Below are 27,039 nucleotides of genomic sequence, written 5' to 3' on the forward strand. Positions count from 1 at the left end.
AAGCCACCAAAAATACATGGGTTAAAACCCTTAAAATGCCGGCCAAAGGTCTTACATTGGCATATTATTTATTAAACCCTGGCGATGGGTGGAATTTAAAAAGGTATACCTCAAGGCACCATATGACTATACCACAAGCATGTGGGTGGTTGAGTTGATTTCTCTGTCTTCACAAAGAGAAAGGTGAAAGCCAACTGATTACAGGTGACAGGTGTGAAAGCGTTTCTGACTAATGACAGTAGAGACAGTGTAACATGAAGTTGTGTGAACTGATATGTAGTTTGGTACACTAGCCAAAAATTTATAAAATTTATTTGTGGTAAAATTCAATAATAACAACCAACCTCGTGTGCTAGGACTACAAGTATTCCACATTAAGCTAACAAGAACAATATACGGAGTGAAAATAACGTTATTTAAAAACGAATTGTCAACAGGGTTCAAATGAGTGTATTGCTAAAGATAGGCAACCAACCATACATGCGATAAATTTAAAATATTATTTTGTTTTAATAGTTGAAAAAGAATAATTTGCCCATATGCTCAAATGCATTTAGCGCAGAGAAAATAAGTAGATTTTTTAAACTATTAAACATGATGAGGGCAATGTCTAGGTTGAAGTTTTTATTCTTATATGTATGTAGTCACTTGACATCCAGCACAAAGATGATTGATCAAAAACAAACTAATATACCTTTTACACAGTAGATCTTTTTCTTCAATTTTTGTAATTAATGGTATACAGCCAGCTACAGGAAAATTTTTCCTTGTGGATTAAAAAAAAATGTATCCTTAGAAAAACTCGAAATCGTCAGATTAATATAATGTAAGCTAAGTACATGCGGAACAGTGTATGTTTAAAAAATACGACAACTTGAGCGGGGCGTAAGGAATTGGACGAGTCACAAAAACTGAAAAATAAGGTTTGAATATTTATCAAAAATCTATCGAATGATACCAAACATGACCCCCACGGAGAGAGGTGGGGGGTAACGATAAAATTATAAATATAAAGCCGGCGATATTTTGCGAAATGAACATCAGGGCCTAGATTCCGTGCACTGTAGATATCTACAGTCGCTTTCTGTCGATGGCAATTGTCATGAAAATATTTGAATTTTTAGTTTTAATTCAAATATTTTCTTGTTTTACTAAGTGTCACTTCAGCATCAATTAGAGTATAACCTAGCAAAACTAGAAAATAATTCAATTAAAGCTAAATATTCAAATATTTTCATGACAGTTCACATCGATACAAGGCGACTGTAGATATCTACAGTGCACGGAATCCAGGCCCAGATCCAAAAACTGAAAAATACGTGTTTATTGCAGATTTGGATTCCTTACGTAAAAATAATTCGAAATATTTTTTCGAATTATGGATAGATGGCGCTATAATCTAAAAAAAGAATGTGTGTACTTTGTACGCACGTAAGAAGTTATACTTCTATTATATGATTTCAACGAAATCAATATACTTTAAACAGTTTCTCTACTACTTTCCAAAAATTTTTATTAAAACAATACCAAAAATTTAAAAAATAAAAGAATAAAACACACACAAACACATTCAAAAATGCCACAAATGATTTCTGAACAATAATTGTTGCCAAAAATTGTAATTAAATACGTATTTTCTGAAAAAAATTATATAATAATATACTTACAATCATAAAATCTACAAAAAAAAAAATAAAAAAATGATATAACTTGCATTGGGCTTGAACCTACTTCCCGTGTATCCCGCCGTACGAGAGTCGAAGCGATTTCAAACTGCACCACCTTCGCGTATACGTTATGTGGGAATATACACAAACTGAACAACTTTTTGACATTTTGTTTATATGAATTTTTATTAGTTTGATTTTTGTCGAATTAAAATACAACAATATATAGAGTAAGAAAACGATACATTAGATGAAAATTTGTAGAAAGTTTGTTCGTAATCAGATTATGTAAATTAAAGCATTGCCTACTAGGGGTATAGCATAGCAAGTACTAGGTAAGTACATTATTTTTTTTACATTTTCCAAATAGGTATGAAGATAATTTTTTATTGGAATACAACTGAAACATTTAGAATTACGTACCTGTGTCTTTTCAAAACTATTTAAAAAGTCACTATAATTATAAATTTGATTTTATTGCTGTCCTCACAACAATAAAAACTAATATATTATACAACATTTTTGTTTACCGATAACCTCCATATTGAACAATTATTGACAGATCATTTCAACACCCAATCAGAGCCCGTATAAAGACTAATACCAAACTGTCGGTGTGCGCATGCGCGCAGATCAATATAAATTCACCCTCAATCTCAATCGCACCTAAAGAAGTATAACTTCAAAACGATTGTTGGAAATGGGAAATTAAATTAAAAATGGAAGTCCCCACTCATGAAAAATTTAACTTAACTTTTTTTGAGTAACGCTCAACGATTTAACGCTCGAGTAACTGCAAATTTAGCATACTTGCCTCCCCAACTATTATGGATTATTCTGAGACCACTGGTTTTAGCCCATGCTTCTACTGCGTCTCTGTTTGCGTCCAAATCTGCGCAACACCAAAGTAAACTGTGACTGTCAAGTCTCCCAATATAAGCTGATTAGGTTGTGATTGGAAGTTAGGGGTTGAAAATATAAAGGGCTGGTTTGGGGACCAAGGTTATTGTGCCTTTTCCAATCTCAATGGTTATCATCTCTATACGGTTTACGTTCGTTGTTCTCACAGATGAGACTATGGCTTGAGTTCTCACAAATACCGCACTCCCATCCTTATTGTATGATATACCTGAGATTTTCTATCTCGCTGCAGTTAGGTCTCAGTGGGTTTCCTAGATGCACAATAACTCACATCGTTGATTGAAATATTGATATGGGAAGATCTCTCATGCTTCACTAAAAATTGAGGCATTCTATCACCGACATTCACCGAGTATCTCTATCCTTCTTTCAAAAACGCGAATACGATCTTCTGTCTCTTACAATCTGGAAAATTATTGAAAAAGATTCTTCGATAGCTACTGCCCCAGTGAATTCATCGCAAACTATACTGTTAGCCTGTAGTTTCCTGTTTTATTTCGTTTACCGTTACACTCTAGACAAGGAAAGAGACTCAGCCAGCCTTTTTACACATCAGCTCTGTTGCCACATCTAAGAAATTTCTTGTTAGTCATAAAATTTAAATGATTCTTTCTTTGTAAATATATTATAGGTCTGAAATATAATATTTCAATGGACGGTGGTATTTACATTGTTTGAAACAACTTTTTTGTAGTTTGATATAATGTAACTGTCATTTGATTTTTTTCAATATGTATTGTATTACATGAATTGATAGGATTCCAGTTTGTGTTTGTTTTATTTAAGAGTATATTCATTTAAATCCTTGATTGAAATAGAATACATATTGTATAAATAAATATTTCTTGTAATTCTTAACGAATTTCGAAACATAATATGCCCACAATAATTATTATTAGTTGCTTTGCATTACACTTATAGAAGGCTTTTCTTGTTATATGTCGTCATATCTACCTTTATTTATAGGCATATTTAATATAAGGCTTTGACAATAAAGACGGTTGGGACACCGTTTCTACTTAACATATTATGTATCTGTTAATTAATTTAGTTCAGTTTTTCAATTTTTAGTTAACGTTATTTTTAAGAAGTGCAAGGTTAAATTAACAATAGAAACAAAATACGCATAAAAAAACATGAACATTGGACAAACACCTGTTTCCGATACATTCACAGTTAGGTCTGGATCCGGCGTATGAAAAAAAAAAGTAGATTAATAGCAAGCTGAAAATTTGTTAAAAGCTTAAGGGTGTCTAGTAGGATAATCTTTGATATATGGAAACACTGTAACAGGGGCAGTTTTAATTGTGGAACAGGTTAAAAATTTGGAACGGTCAGACCACGAAAACGGCATATGTATTTTGTCCGACAGAACAGACTTAAACTCTCCGAACAGAGATTAAACTCTCATGCAAAAATCAGACTGCTATTTGTCACCTGTCATTATTCCTGTCATTTGACATATTCTACATGTTCCACTCATTAAAACGCCCATATTGGTGATAAATAGCAGTCTGATTTTTGCATGAGAGTTTAATCTCTGTTCGGAGTGTTTAAGTCTGTTCTGTCGGACAAAATACATGTGCCGTTTTCGTGGTATGACCGTTCCAAATTTTTAACCTGTTTCACAATTAAAACTTTCTCTGTTCCAGTGTTCCCATATATCAAAGTTTGTCCGACTAGACACCCTTAAGCTATTAACAAATTTTCAGCTTGCTATTAATCAACTTTTTTTTCATACGCGGGATCCAGACCTAAGTGATATTATTGTAAAGCTTTTAGAAGAATATATTAAACTTTATTGCCATTAAACTTTAGTCCAATTTACTGTACCTGGATAATTAGTGTGTATTTTAAATAAAATGTTTTTAGGTGCCATCCTTGATTGAAATATAATATTATACAAAGGAGTTTAAAAGGAGTAAAAAATAAAAGTACTGTACGTGGTTTACATTTAATAAATTTATACCTACGTATTGGATATTGACGTTGATTGAAATAACAACGGCATTTAGTCTAGTCGCAACATAGGGGGTTCCGTGGCACTTTTAGTTCGCCGCGATTTGATGGTGGTATTATAGTTTTTTTGGGTCGCTGAATCCAAATGAAGCCCAAATGTGGTGCGTTTAATTGTTATTAACAAATTATGATAAAATTAGGTGTTTTTCAGGAATTATTAGAAGCCCTGTAAATAAATTGATAGTGTTAAGGTCTTTTCCGGTGTATTTTTGGTCGCTGAATCGAATGTGACTAGTCGCGATTACTCAAAACGTGTTCTTATTTTATTAATAACAAAATAATTGTTTATTCGCCTAAAAACTCGAAATGCGTTATCTACAGCAAGTTTGTAGTCTTCTTCATAGTATTTTTATTGATTCAGTGAATTTGTACTCTACGAGCCCTCTAGTGGGAAAGTTTTGGGGTAGTTCTGATTTCTTTCATTATATATGGATTTTGGGCTGCTGAATCCGAATATGAGGTTTGCGGACAAAATTTTTTGCCGGAACATTGAAAAAATAGCGAAAAATTTCAGCTTTTTTCTGCTTTTTTGCTCAAATCTCGAAAACTATTAACTTTTAGTAAATGGTCTGTTAACAGAAATTAAAGTACTTAAAATTATCTACAAATATCACTAATTACTTTTTTTTTCAGACGAACGTTCGGTCTAAAGTGCAAGTTGAAAATTGCCAATTTTTAACGGTCTCGGCAAAACCCACTTTTACTTTAGTTTTTATTAGAATATTGTCATTTGATAAATTTCTCCTAGTTTTCTGTACAAATAATAAATGTTAGTTCATAATATGAATATGGTATATCTCTTCTCATAGCTTCCATGAATCCATTCCATCCTAAAATACCGAGAATATCTCTGCTTTTCCCTTACCTTAGAGCCCAGAAGATCAGGCACAGATGGAGTCACAGTTTCAGTTGGTGTGGAAATTCACTTCGGATCTTGATTTCTGATAAAGCTTGAGGTTTTGTCCTTTCAAAATTTATTAGTTGAACAGCTCTCTGACTTCCATAAATCTCAGGTGCGGGTTTAGTTTTTAGCCGAGGAATGGATTGGTTAGGAGCTATTGCATGTTTTGATGCAATACAAGAAATGCCACCCATGACGTAAAAAGTGTGGTATCCGTCGATTGTATGTACGTTAACCCTTTCTGTCCCAACGCTGCATATATATGTTTTTGAAGAAGTGGGTCTGTATTCCCAGCAGCCCTATATATACGTTCAAGGTGTTATGGTCTCAATTTACCAAAGCCGAAAATATGCGTTGCTTATAAAATTTTAGACTCATTGGTGTCCCAATGCGGTAGAAATATGTCCGAAAATGTTAGATTATTGTTCCCAAAGCCTCAAAATGTTGGCACCTAAGACAGGTCATGCGGACCCATTGCCGCTGATATTTGTTCACATATTTTAGATATATGCTTTATTGTAGCACTGGTGGCAACGCTTACAGGTAGCTGCTAGAAGGTGAAGCGTTTGTAGCCACAGAAAAGACCAAAAAAAAAGAAGTGAATCGAGATACATGTGTGCAAGATGCGGAGTTGGTCTTTGCGTAGTGTCATGTTTTGAGGAGTACCACACAAAAGAAAACTTTTAATGTTAATTTACATTACATTATTTTTTTTAAGTTAGTTACATTTTTTCAAGTTGGTTTTGCTCTCTGATGAGTACTTTTGAAAAGAAAACGTTTAAGTTGGTTAAAAAAACTCATTAAAAAATATGTTTTGGTCATTTATTTGTTTATTTATATGCGACGTTCATATAAGGCAATGGGACTCTAAGCATGAAAAAACCTTTGGGATTAAGGGACCAATTTGCAAGTTAAGGCCTGGCATAGAATGGGTTAAAATCAGCGTTTTCGTACACCTGCTGTGAAAAGCACGGCTGGTCAATTTTCTGCGGATCGCCTGCGATTGCTGACACTTCCAGATAAGCAACGCGCTTGCTCAAAGTCTTGGAGCGGCAATAAGGCCCAGATAGTTGCTCTCACCATTCCTTGCAGGGTTGACCGTTTTCTCTACAAAAAGTACGGCTCAAGAAAATAGGTTGATGTAGTTTCCTCTTTGGGGTTTGGTTCATCCTATACAGAAGCTGTTCGCCTGGAAGTGTCAGTATTCGCAGGCGATCCGCAGAAAATTGACCTGCCGTGCTTTACACAGCAGGTGTACGATAACACTGATTTTAACGTACATACAATTGACGAATACCACACTGTTCACGTCATATGTGGCATTTCTTGTATTGCACCAAAACATGCAGTAGTTCCTAAGCAATCCATTCCTCGGATAAAAAAGAAACCCGCGCCTGGGGTTTATGGAAGTCAGGGTGCTGTTAAACTAATTAATTTTAAAAGGACAAAAGATAACAGATCCGAAGGAAATGTTCACACCAACTGAAACTGACTCCATCTGTGCCTGATCTTCTGCGGCTCTAAGGGAAGAGCAGAGACATTCGCGGCCTCTTAGGACGGAAGGACTCATGGAAGCTGTCACAAGAGACATACCATACCTATGAACTAACATTTATTATTTGTACAGAAAACTAGGAGAAATTTATCAAATGACAGCATTCTAATAAAAAATAAAGTTTTGGAATGTAAAAAGTGGGTTTTGCCGAGACCGTTAAAAATTGGCAATTTTCAACTTATACTTTAGACCGAACAGTTCGTCTGAAAAAAAAGTAATTAGTGATGTTTGTAGATAATTTTAAGTACTTTAATTTCTGTTAACAGACCATTTACTAAAAGTTAATAGTTTTCGAGATTTGAGCAAAAAAGCGGAAAAAAGCTGAAATTTTTCGCTATTTTTTCAATGTTCCGGCAAAAAATTTTGTCCGCAAACCTCATATTCGGATTCAGCAGCCCAAAATCCATATGTTGCGACTAGACTGATTGGCAAGCAAGTCTCTAAAAATGTTAGGTGTTAGACATATTTTAAAAGAACAGTTAGGCCGTTAGGGTATGTCGTTCTGTGACATTTCGTAACGCGACAATTCGTAACCGAACAAATGGTACGGACAATTCGTAACAGCGACAGTTCGTAACGGCGTCAGTTCGTAACTATACAAGTTCGTAACGTCCAATTTTAATTATTCTGTTTATTTTTGTTAATGGGGAAACTAACTGTTATTACAGTTATAAATGACTGTTATGAAATTACAGTTATAAAAATGTAGGTCTTATATGACTAGAGCAAAGTTAGATATTTTTGCCTTATTTCCCTGGCGTATAAGTAAAAGATTTGGACTACAAGAAAATATATCAAAAACTAAATTTATGGTCATCAGCAAAAATAAAATTAGAGGCGCCCAACTGGTTATCAAGAATACACCAAGGGACTGAGTAAATATACCAGTATACAGTATAGTATACCTATCTTGGAACAATAGTAAACGAACAATGGGACCACTCACAAGAAATAAAATGTAAAATAGAGAAGGCTCGGAATGCATTAAATAACATGGCAAAACTCTTTAAAATCCACAACCTTAAACTGGAGATAAAAGTAAGGCTCCTACGATGTTATATCTTTTTAATATTATACTACTGAGTTGAATCCTGGACAATCACTAAAGCGATGGAGAAAAAACTTGAAACCTTCGAGATGTGACTATACAGACGAATCATAAGGATATCATGGACGGACAAGATAACCAACGAGACCGTATTACGAAGAATGGGAAAAGAAAGAGAGGTGATGTACACCATTAAAAGGAGAAAGTTAGTATATATCGTTAAAAAGTTCGAAAGTTAGTATAACCGTTGATTGAGGTATTGGATATAACACATAATGAGAAACGGCACCAAATACAGATTACTGAGGGTAATACTTCAAGGCAAAGTATTCGGAAGCGAGAAATTGGAAGAAGAAGAATATCATGGTTAAAGAACCTGAGGAAATGGTTCTCCACAACAATTAATCTATTTAAAGCATCAGTTAATAAAATCATTAAAGCCAGAATTATCGCCAATATTCTAAACGAATAGGCACCAAAAGAAGAAGAAGATTTGTTTCTATAATCTAAGTTTAAATCCATTATTGTGAAATATAGTACATATTGTATAGGTAAATATTTCCAAAGCAAAGTGGTTCTCGCACATCTGGTTTTATTTGAATTCTAAAGCGAGCCTCAGCCCAGCAATAAATACCAAATACCAGCACTACCCTTCACATAGATAACGGTATTTAAGAAAAGAAAGATGTTTGCTAGGATATAGTCGAGTATGTATTGTCGCCCCCGTTAGGTAAATTATTCCAATTCGAAATTTTTGCACAAACTTACTCAAAAAGAGGTCCTTATAACAAATCCACAGGGTGAGAGGCGGTACCATAATCGAAAAATTGTTTAAACAATAATTTTTGTTCAACAAATTCACAAAAATAATTTTTTAGATCATTTGGGTTATTCTGAGCAAAAAAGGTATAGTTTTGGATCCCGCGTACCAAAAAAAAGTTGATTAATAGCAAGCTGAAATTTGATCATAGCTTAAGAGTGTCTAGTCGGACAAACTTTGATGTATGGGAACACTGGAACAGGGGAAGTTTTAATCGTGGAACAGGTTAAAAATTTGGAGCGTCAGACTACGAAAACATCCCATCTATTTTGTCGGACAGAACTTCCAATTGATTTGTTACCCTTTTATTAAACTCTCATGCAAATATCAGACTGCTATTTATCACCAACTGGGCAATTTAATAAGTCCGACACTTAGAATATGTCAAATAACAGGAATTACGTTGGTGATAAATAGCAGTCTGATTTTTGCATTAGAGTTCAATGAAAACGTAACAAATCAATTGGAAGTTCTATCCGACAAAATACAGTTTTCGTAGCCTGACGGTCCAAATCTTTAACCTGAACCACTATTAAAACTCCTCCTGTTCCAATGTTCCCATACATCAAAGTTTGTCCGACTAGACACCGTTAAGCTATTCACACATTTTCAGCTTGCTATTAATCAACTTTTTTTGGTACGCGGGATCCAGACCTAGTAACTTGTGATTTTTCTCTAAAATTGATTGTTGTCGAGTTATCCGCGATTTAAAATTTTAAAAATGCGAAAATGGCCATTTTCAAGGTTTAATAACTCGGTTAAATATAATTATTATGCAAGTCAGAAAGTGACCTAATCAAAGTTTAAAGCCCCGTCTACAAGATCATAAAGAAATTTTTGTCATTATGTTATTACTGTCATTTTTAATTATTAACAATGGGCGCTAAGCGCTTATTAGGCGGCCTTCAATGGTGATTGCGAAAGAGATGCACCATTCCAGCCGTCCAATGGAGCATCTCACTCGCACTCACATTGTCGGCCGCCTCAATACACGCTTAAAGCTCATTGTTGATAATTAAAAATAACATCTTAGTAATGAAATAATGACAAACATTTCTTCAGGATCTTCTAGAGGGGACTTTAGTCTTTGGGTAATTTGGTCAGTTTCTGACTTTCATAATAATTACTTTTAAACGAGTTATTAACCCTTGAAAATGGTTATTTTAGCTTTTTCAAATTTTAAATCGCGTATAACTCAACAACAATCAATTTTAAGAGAAAAATAACAAGAGACCTTTTTTGTTGAGAATGACCCAAAGAATCTAAAAAAAATTGTTCAAAGTGAAAAAAAATATTTTTGTGAATTTGTTTAAAAAAAAATTTTAAACAATTTTCCGACCGCGGTACCGCCCGGTACCCTGTGGATTTGTTATAAGGATCTCTTTTTGAGTAAATTTGTGAAAATAATCGAAACGGAATAATTTACATAACGGAGACGACTATACAGCTCGGACTAATAAATATTTTCGATGCCGATTATTTTCAAAACATTTAGAACTGGCAACGCTGTCGATTGTAGCGTTTTGTGGTCAAATCCAAAAATAATACAAGTAGAATTTTATACAAATTTCTTTATCGTTCTAAGGGTTAGAGATTCACATATCTGCTCACTAGATGGCTTTTGGCCTGCCATCTATGAGGCGAATATAGCAGAGGTCTCGTTTTTTTTTCGTAACATGAGATATCTTCTCCAATACCTCAATCAACGCTCACATTTCGTCTTCTTGCAGAATTCTGCAAGATTTATGCTAGCTAATATGTTGTAAATGATTCAACTGTAACAATGTTGAGCTGTTTAAAGCAGCAATATCAAATATGAAGATAGCCAACCTTCTTAAAAGAGACGGCACTTGAAGAAAAGTCTAAATCCTAGTTTACAAAATCAGAAACACTTGACTTACCTCGTCATCTGTTTCTGGTAGCGTCATAGTTTTTCCTATAACTACATCGTCTCCAGACACACGAATACCTGGAGATATCAGTCCGTCGTCGTCTAATTTATCGTAAAGGGCATTCCTCATGCCCTGGCACGTCTGTCTTGTCGGTTTTTCGAATTGTTCTTCCTGGTCTCCTATACGTTTGGATTCGGCGTCTTTATAAGACCGGTAAAACACAGATCTGAAAAAGATATACCAATACATAAAAACGTTATACAAAATAAAAAATAATAATGTGGGATTAGTTAGTTCCGCGTCTCCTAAAACTAGGTATAAATATCTAAAATAGTATTTGTGTATTCACATTTATATATGAAGGGCATTCAAATGTTTTAGGGCATGTTACTTATTTCTATCTTGTTTCTTTCGGTCTTGCCTTTTTGCCTTTCTTATATCGTGGTTATTTGTAACTTGTCTCTAATTTCTTCTCTATAGTTTTTTTTTTCGCAATTCTACTATTAGCCCAGTAAATGAACGGGAAATTCGGCGAAACCGTGTAATTTTCAGGGGCAACTCCGAATTGCATGAAAATTTGGATTTAGGTTCTACTTAGCCTCCACTTCAAAGTTGAAATTGTGCCGTTGGTTGCTTTTACTTGGGGGGTGACAGTCACCCCTTCTCGGGGGTGAAAAAACATACGTAAGATAAGACCGGAAATGGATAAACTGACTGATTTTAAGCAACTTTTGTTCTATAGAGTTTTTTACGTAAGTCAATACTTTTCGAGTTATTTGCCATTGAAAATGTTGATTTTTCGACAAAACAACTAGGTACGTTTTCAGACGGTTTTTCGCAAATAACTCAAAAAGTAAATATTTTATTGAAAAAAATATCCTTAGCAAAAGTGTAGCTTATAAAAAACCCCAAAAAATGGTGTATCAGTAAAGTCTATCAATCAAATAAAAACAAAGTTGTAGCTCATGAAAAATACATTCTTATTCGTCTAATTCCAAATCGAATATTTCAAGGTGAAATCACCGAAAAATTAAGCACTTTTCGGGAAAAAACCCATTTAAACTTTTTAAAGTGTTTATAAGAAGCTTTGTTTTAATTTTTAAACAGAAGTTTTAGCATTAAAAATAAGCGAGTTACGCTCAAAATAAAGTTGGTCCTCTTTTTTTTTGTAAAACATCATGAAAATCTCGCCGTGTTTAGCTCCCCAAATGAAATTAATCGCTACCGCTTTACAAACAATTTACTTACCTATCTATTTTTTATATGATCTGTCAGTCTCACCGGTTTAAAGTGTTTATTTTTGAAAGGGTTATAATTGAGAAAGCTTGAATGGGTCACTCATCACGAGCGTATGCAAATTGTGAACAGCCATATCTTAACCAATTTTTGTCTTACGGAGAAACAAAATAAAACTAGCATATTTATAAAAGCAAAATCTACATTTTTTTACTCTTTAAGATTTTTCTTATCACTAATACTTTTTAAGTTAAACCAAATGTTTTCAAAAATAAGCCCTTCAAACCAATCAAACTTACAGATCATATAAACAATACACATACAGTTAAAATAAATGGTAAAGCCAAACATTAATTTCATTTAGGGTGCTAAATAGAGGGAGGTTTTCACGATTTTTTTACCAAAAACAAATGGGCCAACTTTTTTTTTCAGTTTAACTCGTTTATTTTTGATGCTGTAAACTTTTGTAAAAACAAATAATAAGCCTTTTTCGATACTTTAAAATGTTAATAAGGTTTTCCCGAAAAACGCTTCTTTCTTCGGTGATTTCGCGTTGAATTATTCGATTTGGAATTAGACGAATAAGAATGTATTTTTCATGAGCTACAACTTTGCTTCTACTCAATTTGTAGACTTTACTGGTACACCATTTTTTTCCTTTTTTTGTACGCTACAGTTTTACTAAAAATATTTTTTTCGATAAAATATTTACTTTTTGAGTTATTTGGGAAAAACGGTCTGAAAACGTAGTTTTTTTTGTCGAAAAATCAACATTTTAAATCGAGAATAACTGGAAAAGTATTGACTTACGTAAAAAACTGTATAGAAATAACAAAAGGTGCTTAAAATAAGTCAGTTTATCCATTTCCGACCTTATTTTAAACACGCGTGTTTCACCCCCCGAGAAGGGGTGACTGTCACCCCCCAAGTACAAGCAACCAACGGCACAAATTCAACTTTGAAGTGGAGGGTAAGTAGAACCTAAATCCAAATTTTCATGCAATTCGGAGTTGCCCCTGGAAATTACACTCCAAAACGGTCATTTATTGGGCTATATCGAGTACTCGTATGGCACTTGAGAAGCGCCAAACGATTTCTAATTTGCAATATCTTGTTTATTTATTTTCGTGCGAACTTATTAATTAATCACATAATTTATTCCCTTTCACGTTGACGGTCCAGAGGTGCCATGCTGGTCATTATGATGGCATAAATGATCACTGAGGCGTGATCTGACACCCAGCTACATATTTCTCTGTTGCATGTAATGATTTATGATAGTATAATAAGTATTGTTGCGTTAAAGAAGTGTTTTGTTGCTTGTTTATTAATAGTAATCCACAACACCACCACCAACTTCTCGAACAAGAAGTCATCTGCCAGTTAAAACTCTTAAGATATATCATTGTCTCACTGTTTACCACTTGTATTGATTGAAGTATTGATGAAAAGAAGTATGTATTTGAATGTAGTGTTGAAACAGTAGAATATTTTGAAGTGTAAGAATAGATTAGCAGACACCGTTTTGACAGGTGTCATTGGTGTATTTTCCTATTTTATTTATTTGTAAATAAAATAATAAAAGAAAAACAGGTTTTTTCCTGCGATGCGAGCGATAAGTTGTTCGACGCTAAGGAGAAAAAATATATTCTTCTTCTTCAGGTGCCATCTCCGCTACGGAGGTTGGCAATCATCATAGCTATTTTAATTTTTGAGGCAGTAGCTCTAAACAGTTGTTTTGAGCTGCATCCAAACCATTCTCTCAGGTTCTTCAGCCATGAAATTCGTCTTCTGCCGATGCTTCTTCTGCCATCTGTCTTTCCCTGCATTATGAGTCGCAGGATGCCATACTTCTCGCCCCGCATCACATGTCCGAGATACTGTAGTTTTCTTTCTTTAATTGTAAGTTCAACTTCCTTTTCTTTACCTATTCTTCTCAGTACTTCATTGTTCGTAACTCTATCTACACAGGAAACCCTCATAATTCTTCTATATGTCCACATTTCAAAGGCGTTAAGTCACAAACCATACATACTTATAGACGTTTCACGACCATGTTAATCTTTCGGATCGAATTAACGCCATCTCTTGATTGGAATGGGAACTAAATTGACAAATTTTAGTTACGTGGGAATTTCAAATTATAAATTTTGCGGGATTTTTGATGAAATTTCGCAGGAAATTAAAACAACAGAAAGACAATTGAATGTTTTATTCAATATTTTACTGAAAACTTCAAATAGTCCAATTTGTTTTCAAAATGCTAAATACTACTGCCATGTGTCACGTGAAAGTACTGATGTGTAATATTGAGTTGAATGAAAATTTTTAAAGGATGATTGTTTAGATAAATATTAAGTACCTTATAATCTTTTACAAACTTCCAAAAATATATAGGCCCGAAATGTTGATGACACACTTGTCTATTGGAATAAACTGTTTCAGGATCTATTATATTGTTTTTTTTTTAAATGTGGAGAAACACAACACGGGATGATCAATATAAACTAAAAATTCTACTCATAAAAACGGAGAGGAGGTTAATACAATTGATTAAAATTGTGATTAAATCTAATTAAAAACGTAACACCACTATAATAAAATAATTAAGCCACAAACTGTAAAATAAAAAGTAAATAACAAATTAATTTAATTGTCAACTGTCAGTTGTTAAATATGACAAGAGAATTGATTGACAGCGACATCTCTGGATTGGAATGGTAACTAATTTGCTGTCTTAACCTTGACAATTTACGTGAAACGTCTATGAGTATGTATGGTTTGCGCGTTAAGTCGTCTCATTGTCTCTACATTTAACGTCCATGATTCCAGTCCACAGTATAGTACACTATATACGTAACATTTTGTTAGGCGTACTTACAAGAGATAATGTTCAATCTTTGCTACATATGACCTTTTTCATTTTCATAAAATTAGAACGTGCTTTCTCGATTCTGACTTTGATTTCTGCAGTGTAGTCATTATTTTCGGTTATAAGTGTCCCTAGGTAAGTGTACTTTTTTACTCTTTCGATCTGATGGCCCTCTACTATCAAGATTTCGTTAGTATTATGGCTGTTTTTACTAATTTTCATAAACTTCGTCTTTTTGATATTGAGAGAGATTCCGTACTCCCTACTACACCTTACTATTTTACTCATGAGTATTTGCAGGTCTTGTAAATTATCGGCTATTATTACTGTATCATCTGCATATCTGATGTTGTTAACTAAGACTCCATTTACTCTTATGCCGACTGTTTCATCTTCCAGAGTTTCTCGCATTACCTCTTCAGAATAAGCGTCAAATAATAGAGGTGATAGTATGCAGCCTTGCTTGACTCCTCTCTTTATTTCCATTTCTTCAGATGTTTCTTTTTCAATTCTGACTATTGCTCGCTGATTGTAATAGAGATGTGTTATTAGTCTTAAATCTCTTTCATCTAGGGTTTTAGTTTTCAGAATTTCCATGAGTCGGTCATGTTTTACTTTATCAAACGCTTTATTGTAGTCTATAAAACAGACGTAAAGAGAACGGTTAACATCCAAACATCTCTGTGTCAGCACGTTGAAGGAGAATAATGCCTCTCTGGTGCCCATTCCATTGCGGAACCCATATTGAGTGTCACTAATATCCAGCTCCAGTTTAGAGTGTATTCTGGCGTGGATAATTTTCAGCAGAATTTTCAAGGTATGTGACATTAAGCTTATGGTTCGGTAATCACTGCATTATTTGGCATTCACTTTTTTTGGCAAACACACAAATGCTGATGTCAACATTTCTCTAGGGATGATTCCCGTAGTATAGATAGCGTTGAACAATTCTACTATTATGTCCAGGTTTTTCTCGTTGACCATCTTTATCAGCTCGCTAGGTAATTCATCTGGATCAGCAGATTTATTGGCTTTCATAGAGTTTATTGCCTGACTAACCTCTGATTTGGTTATCTCTGGGCCTACATCTCCGGTTTGGCTATCTATGGATGTACTAGCTTCTCTCTGGTCATGAAATAGTTACTCGATGTACTCTTTCCATCGTCGTAGTTTTCGTTCTGTCTCCATTATAATATTTCCGTTTTTGTCGAGCAATATATTTGAGGTTCTTCTATTTCCTATTCCGGCTAGTTCTTTGACTTTTTTATGTAGGTTGAAGTTGTCATATCTGTTTTGAAGTTCTTCTATTTCTTTACATTTTTCAGAGAAGTAGGTTTCTTTAGCCTCCCTAATTTTTCTTCTTATTTGGTTTTGAAGCTGTTTATAGCGAGTCTTATTAATTGTTTTGTTTTTTCTTCTTTCATTCATCAACTCTAGAATTTCCTCCGTCATCCATTCTTCTTTCTTGAATTTGGTTGTTGTAAGTGCTTTCTTACTTGGCTCTAATATAGAGGTTTTGAAGAATTGCCACTTTGAATTGCCATTGAGAAAAAATATATACTTTTCTTTATATCATTTTAACCGGAAGTGTACATCAATCGACGCGTATTAATAAGTCGAGCTCAAATTAGGTATTGATACCATTTCCAGTTAAAAAGATATGATCGGAAGTTTGGCAAAAATTATTCAAAATTGGTGAAATCGTATATCAATCGACGCAAAGTTACACGAATAGTTATGGACATCCGGTTCAACTTCCGGTCGCATTGGGTGTAAACCTAGGACTTATGAAGACCAATGGCTTATTAAAAACGTAAAATTTTATGTTTCGCTACTCAACTCTACCCTACAACCTGATAAAAAGTAACCTAACAATCTTTGGAGAGTTCTACTAAATTAAAAAAAACACTTTTTATTTAAAAATATTTCCTGTTACCTAAAAAATCCTCTTTCCACTGCAGAAGCATTCAAGATAACAAAATCTTCCTGATTGTATCCTGTATAACAAGCAATCGCAACGATACTATTAATTCCAGCCCGTAACTCTCTGAATCTAAGATACTCCATAGATCTTGTCGTTAGCAAAAGTTTATGTGGATAGTAAAGGTTCATGTGGATAGTATCAATCAACGCGTATTGAAAAGTTCTGGATATTTAGTTCTGGTTTTGATATCATTTCCGGTTAAAAATTTATGGCCGGAAGTGTGGTAAAAATGATTCAAAATTAGTAAAATCGTATAACAATAGACGCAAAGTTACATGAATAGTTCAAATATGGACTTCCGGTTCAACGTCCGGTAACGTTGGGTGGAAACTTTGGACGAAGTCGAATTGCTTATTAAACACGTAAAATTTTATTTTTCTCTACTCAACTTTGCCCCACAACCTGATAAGAAGTAACCTAACAATTATTAGAGAATTCTATTAAATTTTAGAGACAAAAATTTAATACTGTTTTATTCAGGTAAAAACTTCGTCGAAAACTTTGTAAGCGTCAAGATGTTTTATCTTTTTGCATGAAAACAAAGCGTCGCATGGAAAAAGGGAAGATAGATTTTTTGTCACAAATGAAACGAGGAATTCAAAAAAAATTTAATTTGAAATATTTCAGTTGGGTACAATTTTTATCTTTAAAAAATTTCAGACCACTACCCGTACGCGCGCCAATGGTGAATATAAAATTTTTAGTTGTATGTCAAAAAGTGCGCAATAACTACGTCTCAAAACTCACCAAATTTCATTTGCACACCTCAAGCGGTTTTAGAGCATTAAATAAATCGTCAGTTTGTAAGAAAAATTTTAACACCCCGTATCTCGGAACAAATGAAAATCGAATAAAAACATATGAGTTGTTTTTAATTATTATTACGTATTTTATAGAGTCTTAAAGTTTGGTGCGTTCCTCCCCACTCACCCTGTATATACGAAACTGGAATGATGCCACAGATATGGTTAGAGTCTACATTTATTCCACTCCCAAAGAAACCTAATACATCATCATGTAAAGACTTTATACTAATTAGTCTCATGAGCCACTCTCTCAAGCTACTTCTTAAGATAATTCTTAATAGAATCAAGCAGAAATGTGAAGAGACAATGGGAAACCAACAATTCGGTTTCAGAGAAGGATTGGAAACAAGGGAAGCTTTGTTCTATTGTTCTCAATGCTAACATTACTTCAACGATCATGGGATGTACAGAAACCAATTTACGTCTGCTTTATAGATTTTGAGAAGGCGTTTGATAGGGTTCAACATGACAAGCTGTTTGAATATCTAGAAATGATTGGAATATATGATAAAGATCTGAGACTTTTACAACATCTATTTTGGAATCAAGAAGCTTCTATTCTGGTAGATGGCAAAGAGACGGACAAAATTTACATTCAAATAGGTGTCAGACAGGGTTATGTGTTATCCCCAACTTTGTTTAACGTATCTTCTTCTTTATGTTGTTCTGAATATTTATCATATATAAGATAGTATCACAGGGTTTTTCCTGGTTTTTCCCTTGTGATTTACTATGAAGTCTCTAACGCGAGAATTTTACTGTCGTTGCATTTGGTTGTCTTTTTAAAGACATATCACATGCTATAATTTTTTATGACGGATATTCTTGAGTTGGGGTTAATTTCATGTAATCGAATGAACTATCTTTCAGTAAGTCGTCCCAGGAACGCAACTCATAAATATTGGCAATATCATTTTAAAGTCTTCTACTTTAAAATGTATAATATATGTCTGAATTGCCAATATAAATGAGTGAGATTAAATAAATTATTAGAAGAATTTTTTTGCTTAGCAACAACACTTTAGTTTATTTTAGTAATATTTTGTATTTTGACAACGGCACCCGATTTGGGCGTCGAAACGTTAATAAAATTATTTTTTTCATTTTAATTGTGGCTTATTTCCCATATAAATAATTAATCTTCTTCTTTAAGTACCATGCCCAAATTTTTAGGTGTGGGTAGCTTCCATAACAATTTGCCGATATCGTTCTCGATCTTGTGCGGCATGTAACAATTGATCTGCTAATAATCCAGTCCATTGACGAAGGTTTCGGAGCCATGAATATTTCTTTCGACCAATTCCTCTTTTTCCGTTTAACGTATACTCAGAAATAATTTTCAACGCAGCCTTGGAAGGGCAATGTGGAGTTCGAATCGGGGGAGAAACTATTAACAACATCAGATATGCAGACGACACCGCGATCATGGCTGAAAGTATCGAAGATCTTCAATTCTTTATAGATCGAGTCACTAGAGAATGCTCCAATAACGGACTTGGCATAAATACAACAACGACAAAGTTACTTGTGGTTAGCAAACAAGACGTCGCCCTATGCAATTAATTTTCAATAATGAACCGTTAACAAAAGTTAACCATTTTAAATACCTAGGATGTTGGGTAAACGAGACACTAAATCCGTATGAAGAATTTAAAACTCGTATAGAAATTGCAAGAGGAGCCTTTATGAAACTTAGATCTATTCTGAGCAACTGAATTTACAACTAAGAATCAAGTTCCTAAAATGTAATGTGTATCCTGTATTACTATACGAATGTGAAACCTGGATCATGAAAGTTAACATGATGAACAAATAGAAGCCTTCGAGATGTGGTCATATCGTAGAATGCTCAGAATATGTTGGGTTCGACGCATTTCAAACAGAGCAGTCTTAAACAGAGTAGGTCAAGGCAAGGTGACTTAATCAAGATAATAAAAAAGAATGTGTGTGTACTTTGTACGCACGTAAGAAGTTATACTTCTAAATATGATTTCAATGAAATAAATATACTTTCGGACAGTTTATTTGTATTTTATTTAAAGATTAAATTAATTTTTACTTACTACTTTCCAAAAATTTTTATTAAAACAATACCAAAAATTAAAGAAAGATTAGAAAACACCAGGATTTGAACCGGGGACCTCTTGATCTCCAGCCCAACGCTCTACCACTGAGCTATACCCTTTTGTTTATACGGGCTACAAGATTTCTCAGACATAGTGACAAACATACGAAGTGAATTATAAAATACTTTAAATATTACTTATTATCTTATTCCCGAGGTAGACAAGTCCAAATACACAAAAATTATAATACTTAATAGTTATTTATGATATAAATGTTAAAAGCACAATTTTAAGGCACGTATGTGAAAGATTCGATTCGCTCATTCTGCAATTCACATGAGTGCCTTAAAAATGTACTTTTTAACACCTATATCATACAATATTTTTTCTACAAACGTCTTATACAACAATTATAATTTATTCATTCTCAATTACAGGACAATACCTACAAAAACTTTTACTTGAACTTGACTGACATTCCATTTTTATATTTTTCTTGACATTACATCAAAACTGCCTATACTTTCAATACGTAAATCATAACAACTATAGAATAACATCTACTTTTATTTTTGTACATTCTAACAAATTTTAATAGTTTTTTTTCTACAAACGTGTTAAAAATGCAATAATACAGTTTAAATTAAATTTAAAAAAACCTTTTAAACCAGCTTTTTCAAATTGCGCAAGTTATATTATTAATATTAATGCTAATAAATGAAATATAAATATTTTAACGTTTCACAATTTGACAATTCACTTTTAACTGCAGTGCCTTAAAATTTTTAAAGCACTGGTGCTAGTAGCATTTTTAACGCTCCTATGGAGTGCTATAAATTGCATTTTTAACACGTTTATAGAAAAATATATTTAAAAACACCAATATATCCTTTTTACACCTTTTCTGGACTGACACATACATAAATTAAAACATTTAGTAACGAACTCCATACTGTCTGTGTGCGCATGCGCGCAGATTAATAAAATTTCACCCTCAATCGCGCCTAAAGAAGTATAACTTCAAAAAAGAGAAAACTTTGAATATCTCGGGCATATAATGAGAGGCAGCAGATACAGGATGCTGCAGTTAATACTCAACGGAAAGATCGACGGAAAAAGAGGAATTGGTAGGAAGAAATATTCATGGCACCTAAATCTTCGTCAATGGACTGGCTTATCAGTAAGTTAACTATTACATGCAGCGCAAGATCGAGAACGATATCGACAAATTGTCATGGAAGCTGCCGACGCCTAAATTTGGGACGGTACTTAAAGGATAAGAACATCAATCGACGTAAAGTTACCCGAATAGTTCAAATATCTACTTCCGGTTCTCCTTCCGGTCACATTGGGTGCAAACCTAGGACTTACGAAGTTCAACTGCTTATTAAATACGTGAAATTCTACTCAAGTCTACCCTAGAACCTGATAAGCAGTACTCTAATTAAATTTTAGAAAAAAAATTACCACTTTTCACTTAAAAATATTTTCTCTTACCTGAAAAATCCTCTTTCTACTGCAGAAGCATTCAAGATAACAGAATCTTCCTGATTGTATCCTGTATAACAAGCAATCGCAACGATACTATTGATTCCAGCCGGTAACTCTCTGAATCTAAGATACTCCATAGATCTTGTCGTTACCAGAGGTTTATGTGGATAGTACAGGACGTGGGCCAGTGTGTCCATTCTAACGTGGAAGTTTGTGATATAGACACCCATGGCTTGTTTACCCATAGCACTTTGATAGGTGTTTCTGGGACTCTGGTTGTGATCTGGGAACGGAATGATGGAAGCGCAAACTCCTAAAATCATGGCTGGATGAATTTCACAATGAGTGTATGTTGTACAATAAGCGCATTCTTTGTCTTGGCGTAAATCTTCGGGGTTCATGGCAATCATTACGGTTTCTTCTTCTAAGGTGTCTATGTACTCCACCACACCTAAAACAGTGATTGTTGTCAAGTTAAAAATGATCCAATAGACCAATTGACTACAATGTATCACTTTAACAGCGCAGCGTGTGTAAAACACTCAAAAAGGGGAGCAAGATCAAAAAATGACTAACTGACAGCATTGATTATAAATATTCCACTAGATAGCTCACCTCTTGGTAACCGAAAGACGTATCAACAACTAGATGGCGCTACTCGAAAACCGTATCGAGATTTCTCATTCTCTCTCTGACTTGCGAGGAGGTAGGAGTAGTGTCAGGGCCGAACTTACCCTATAGGTGTATTATCTGTGACAAGTTATAGCAAAATTTAAAAAAAGGACTCACATTTTAGATAAAATGGCCTCTGTAACGCATAAGTGTGTCTACGCGGGATGTTTTGAAAGAAACGATGGAACAAATAATAATATATCTTTCTTTAAATTTTCCCTGAAAGACGTAGAGCGCACAAAAATTTGGCAAAAAAACTTCGGAAATATTTATATTATATTGATGGATATCAGTGACCTGAAACAGAGGGTAATTTGCCAGCATCATTATGCAGTGGAACATATTTACCAAAGTGGCCAAAGAAAGTTATTAAGGAAAAATGCTGTTCCTCTAAAATTTGCACAGTTAGCAACTGATTTAGGTGAGTACTCAACTTTGGAAATATTTTTATGTTTGCCTAATGCGCTTTGTCAATGAGAATAATACTATTAAAATATATTTTATATAAAATCAGTTGATATTGAGTGATTTATATATTTTTTATACAATTAAATCAAAAGAGATTTTTTTTAAAATATGAATCCGTTGTTAGTATCACTCCAGAAATAACGGAGATGCTTGTTTTGCTTTAATTAAAATTACACATACATTTCAATGATTATCTATATTAGGTGATACCCCACCAGTATTATGCTCTACATACATACGTTTATTGCGGTACGAAACGTAAAAGATCTACAAGTGGTGATTGTATGGTTAGGTCAACTCCATCGCCTAAGAGATCAAGTAGTAGTCTCAGTGATATTTACAGTTTTGATATTAATTTGCCCACAAAACTTGAAACTGAATTGACGGAGAAGGTAAAAAAATTGGAGTATCAAGTAAATGCTTTAAAGAAGAAGTGCCGTCAGAAGAACAGTCAGCGTTGTAGAAGAACAACAAAAAACAGAAAATCGGCAACCAAATTCATGATACAGGTACTGTTAGAAAATAAAAGCATATACGTGCACACTTTTGTTAATATGCAGTTTTCACACAAAACTCGTTCACAATGGAGTGACAATGAAAAGGATTTAGCTCTGGCCATTTATTATAAGTCTCCTAGTTGTTAAAAATTTTTAATTAGATCTCTTAACTTTATATTACCTTCAGTAAAAACAATTCAAACTTGCGATCATTTGAAATTCAAACTTGGTTGCGTGTCATAAAATTAAGAACTGGTTTAAACATTTCCTTAATTGACAAGTTGAAGAAAAAAGCAGAGACAATGGATGAGTGGGAAAAAATTTGTGTGTTAATGTTTGATGAAATTTCTTTGAAAAAACAATTGGAGTACAATAAATTAGATGACATTATAGAAGGGTTTCAAGATTTAGGTGCTTTAGGAAAAACAAACAAACTTGCCGCGTTAAAATCGCATTAAAATTATTTGTTAAAATGCTGAATACTACCCTTATATCGTTGTCTATTACGCCAGCCAAGCAACTCAAATTTATTTTTTAATCTTGGCAAAAATTTCAATAAATGTCGCCACCGTCCAGCCAGTTAGTACTTAGACTTGAGGGGCAAAGAGGTGTAAGTGGGCGGAGTTTAACACTGAATTCGGTTTTACCGAAAGGTGAGGTATCTATGTGGTTATTAATCAATGTTGACAGTATGTATTATGAACTTTTTTTATGGATAAAAAATCGTTAAATTTGTGTACTACCAGCATTTTCCCCCTTAATTTGGTATTTGAGGCATTCGATTCCATAGAACTCTGGGCCGTATTAGAAGGAATGAATAACACAAGGATTGATTTCAGACACAGAAAACTACTAAAATACATATACGGCAATGAAACTACTTACTTCAAATACTTTGTAAACGTTAAGATGTTTTATTCTTTTGCATAAAAACTGCGCCTCATATGAAAAAAAGGCAAGATAGATTTTTTGTCGTAAATTGAACGAGAAATTTAAAAAATGATTTTTAAATTTACATTATATTGACTGTTTCCCACCTTTAGACGTATCAGAGTGTGTCAACTAAAGCTGTCACTGTCAGAGTGGTAGTTGCCTACAAATATAATGTAAATTTATAGGTTTCTATCGCTAAATTTCCCACCTCCGATAGTTTCACCTCTTTTTATTTCATAACTTAATGTTTCCGTCTTTTACGTTACTTTGCCGGTTATTAGCGCACTAATCACTGTATAGTATAGCACAATCGATATTAGTCCAGAAAGCCACTGCGCATCCGCTAGGAAAAATATTCTGATTCGGATTTTTTGCACAATCTTACTCAAAAAGGACTCCTTTTAACAAATTTGCATGTTGCCAGAACCAAAAGGTATTCAAAAATTTTTTAAACGTTTTTTTTTCTACAATTATTTTTTTTGCATGGAAAAAAGTTTTTTTAGGTTTTTTGGATCATTCCAAACAGAAAAGGTCTTTAGTGACTTTTCTCTAAAAATGATAGTTTTTGACATATAAGCGATTAAAAATTGAAAAATTGCAAAATCGGCCATTTTTAACCCTCAAAACTATGTGAAAAACTGAAAATTTGAATGTTGCCAAGGTAGGTAGATATCCTTTAAACATCGATTGATGAAATCCCGAAGAGTTTTTTGCAATACAATATTCAAAACTCCTTTGTTATTTAATTGCTAATCAAGCGTGCGCGACACTATTTTCCACCGACAGTATGGTGCAAATGAAAGGAATAAATTCGTTATTTCGTAAACCGACGACTTTAAGGAAAAATCCCGAAAGAGGTCGATTTTTATTTTTAAGTTATGATATTGTGGCATATATGGTATACTAGTGACGTCATCCATCTGGACGTGATGACGTAATTGATGATTTTTTTAAATGGGAATAGGGGTCGTGTGCTAGCTCATTTGAAAGGTTCTTCAATTCTCTATGCAGTAATATAAACATCTACATAATTATTTATACGGGGTGTCAAAAAAATTTTTATTAAATTAAATTATTTGACAAAAAAAGAAGTAGAAGGACACCCTGTATAAATAATTATGTAAATGTTTACATTACTTGATAGAGAATTGAAGAACCTTTCAAATGAGCTACCACACGACCCCTATTCTCATTTAAAAAAATCATCGATTACGTCATCACGCCCAGACGGATGACGTCACTAGTATACCACATTTTATATGCCACAATATCATAACTTAAAAATAAAAATCGACCTGTTTCGGGATTTTCCCTTAATGTCGCCGGTTTACGAAATAACGAATTTATTCCTTTCATTTGCACGAAAATAGTGTCGCGCACGCTTGATTAGCAATTAAAAAACAAAGGAGTTTTGAATATTTATTGCAAAAAACTCTTCGGGATTTCATCAATCGATGTTTAAAGAATATCTACCTACCTTGGCAACATTCAAATTTTCAGTTTTTCACATAGTTTTTGAGGGTTAAAAATGGCCAATTTCGCAATTTTTCAATTTTTAATCGCTTATATTTCAAAAACTATCATTTTTAGAGAAAAGTCACTAAAAACCTTTTCTGTTTGGAATGATCAAAAAAACCTAAAAAAAAACTTTTTTCCACGCAAAAAAAAATAATTTTAGGAAAAAAACACAAAAAAACGTTTAAAAAATTTTTGCCCACTTTTTGGTCCTGGCAACATGCAAATTTGTTAAATTTTTGAGTAAGATTGTGCAAAAAATTCGAATTAGAATATTTTTCCTAGCGGATGCGCAGTGGCTTTCTGGACTATATAGGGTGTTTCATTAATAATTGTCCATTTAGTATCTGGAGAAACCTTAGCACAAAATACGAAGATTTAACCTAAAACACTTAAATAAAATGTGGTTCCTTACTGAGTTACAGGGTGTTTTATCTAAAAATTTAAAAACTATTTTTGCTCAGCATTTTAAAACTATTCGACGTATCCTTTTCATACTTGGCAGGAAGTATAGGTACTGTACACACTACTAAATTATGTTAAACAAACGTTTATGTCTATTACCAGAGGCGTACGACAGGGGAAAGTGAATGGTTGACCCTTTCCAAATTCTACGCCATTGGCGGAATTGATATTTTAGTTCAATTTTTGGATTCTCCAATACTTTCTATGAAAATAATATACTCTTCATTCGTAACGATAAAGTCATTAGTTTTCGAGATCTTTCAAGTTAAAAATGAAACGACACGGTTATTTTGATTAATGTATTGTATCGCTTCATTTTTAATTTCAAATATCTCGAAAACTAATCATTTTATCGTTACAAAAGAAGAGTATATTATTTACATAGAAAGTATTGAAAAATCAAAAAATTACACTAAAATAGCAATTTCGTCAGTGGCGTAGAATTTGGGACGGGTCAACCAGCCACTATCCCCTGTCGTACGCCTCTGGTAGTAGCTACAAACATTTATTTATCTTAATTTAGTAGGGTTTACAGTACCTACATTTTCTGCTAAGTATGATAAGGATACGCCAAATAGTTTTGAAGTACTGGGTACAAATAATTTTTAAATTTAATCATATGAATCATATCATAAATTAATCAAAATAACTGTGCTGTTTCATATTTAACTTCAAATATCTCGAAATTTAATGACTTTAACGTTACCAATGAGGAGTATATTATTTACGTAGAAGGTATTGAAGAAATCTAAAAATGGCACTAAAATAGTAATTCCGCCAGTGGCGTAGAATTTGAGAAGGGTGAACCATTCACTATCCCCTGTCGTACGCCTTTGGTAGTACCTAGAAACGTTTGTTTATCGTAATTTAGTAGGCTGTATAGTAATCGCACTTTCTGCCAAGTATGAAAAGGATACGTCGAATAGTTTTGAAATGCTGAGCAAAAATAATTTTTAAATTTTTAGATAAAACACCCTGTAACTCAGTAAGGAACCACATTTTATTTAAGTGTTTTAGGTTAAATCTTCGTATTTTGTGCTAAGGTTTCTCCAGTTACTATATGGACAATTATTAATGAAACACCCTGTATACCTAGGTCGCACAATCAAACTAGGCAAAGGGAATCAAACGGCAGAGGTAACTATAGTGTTTGTCAAACATCAGATTCAGTGTACGAAGGATACCCCAATACAAACTAAATGAGAATCTAA

At 33.6% G+C, this 27,039-nt stretch overlaps 1 protein-coding gene across 1 annotated transcript in view; it reads right to left on the reverse strand.

Moving 5' to 3' along the window:
- The window catches only part of LOC126890024 (DNA-directed RNA polymerase II subunit RPB2), a 71,999-nt gene that overhangs the window by 6,600 nt on the left and 38,360 nt on the right, over positions 1 to 27,039 (reverse strand). Inside the window, exons 8-9 of the mRNA XM_050658831.1 lie at positions 21,285 to 21,729; positions 10,833 to 11,049 (exon numbers count right to left, since the gene is read on the reverse strand). Of these exons, the coding sequence (XP_050514788.1) occupies positions 10,833 to 11,049; positions 21,285 to 21,729 (662 nt within the window). The remainder of the gene's footprint in view (positions 1 to 10,832; positions 11,050 to 21,284; positions 21,730 to 27,039) is intronic.

Source organism: Diabrotica virgifera, chromosome 8, assembly GCF_917563875.1.
Source record: "Diabrotica virgifera virgifera chromosome 8, PGI_DIABVI_V3a".
Taxonomy (NCBI): domain Eukaryota; kingdom Metazoa; phylum Arthropoda; class Insecta; order Coleoptera; family Chrysomelidae; genus Diabrotica; species Diabrotica virgifera.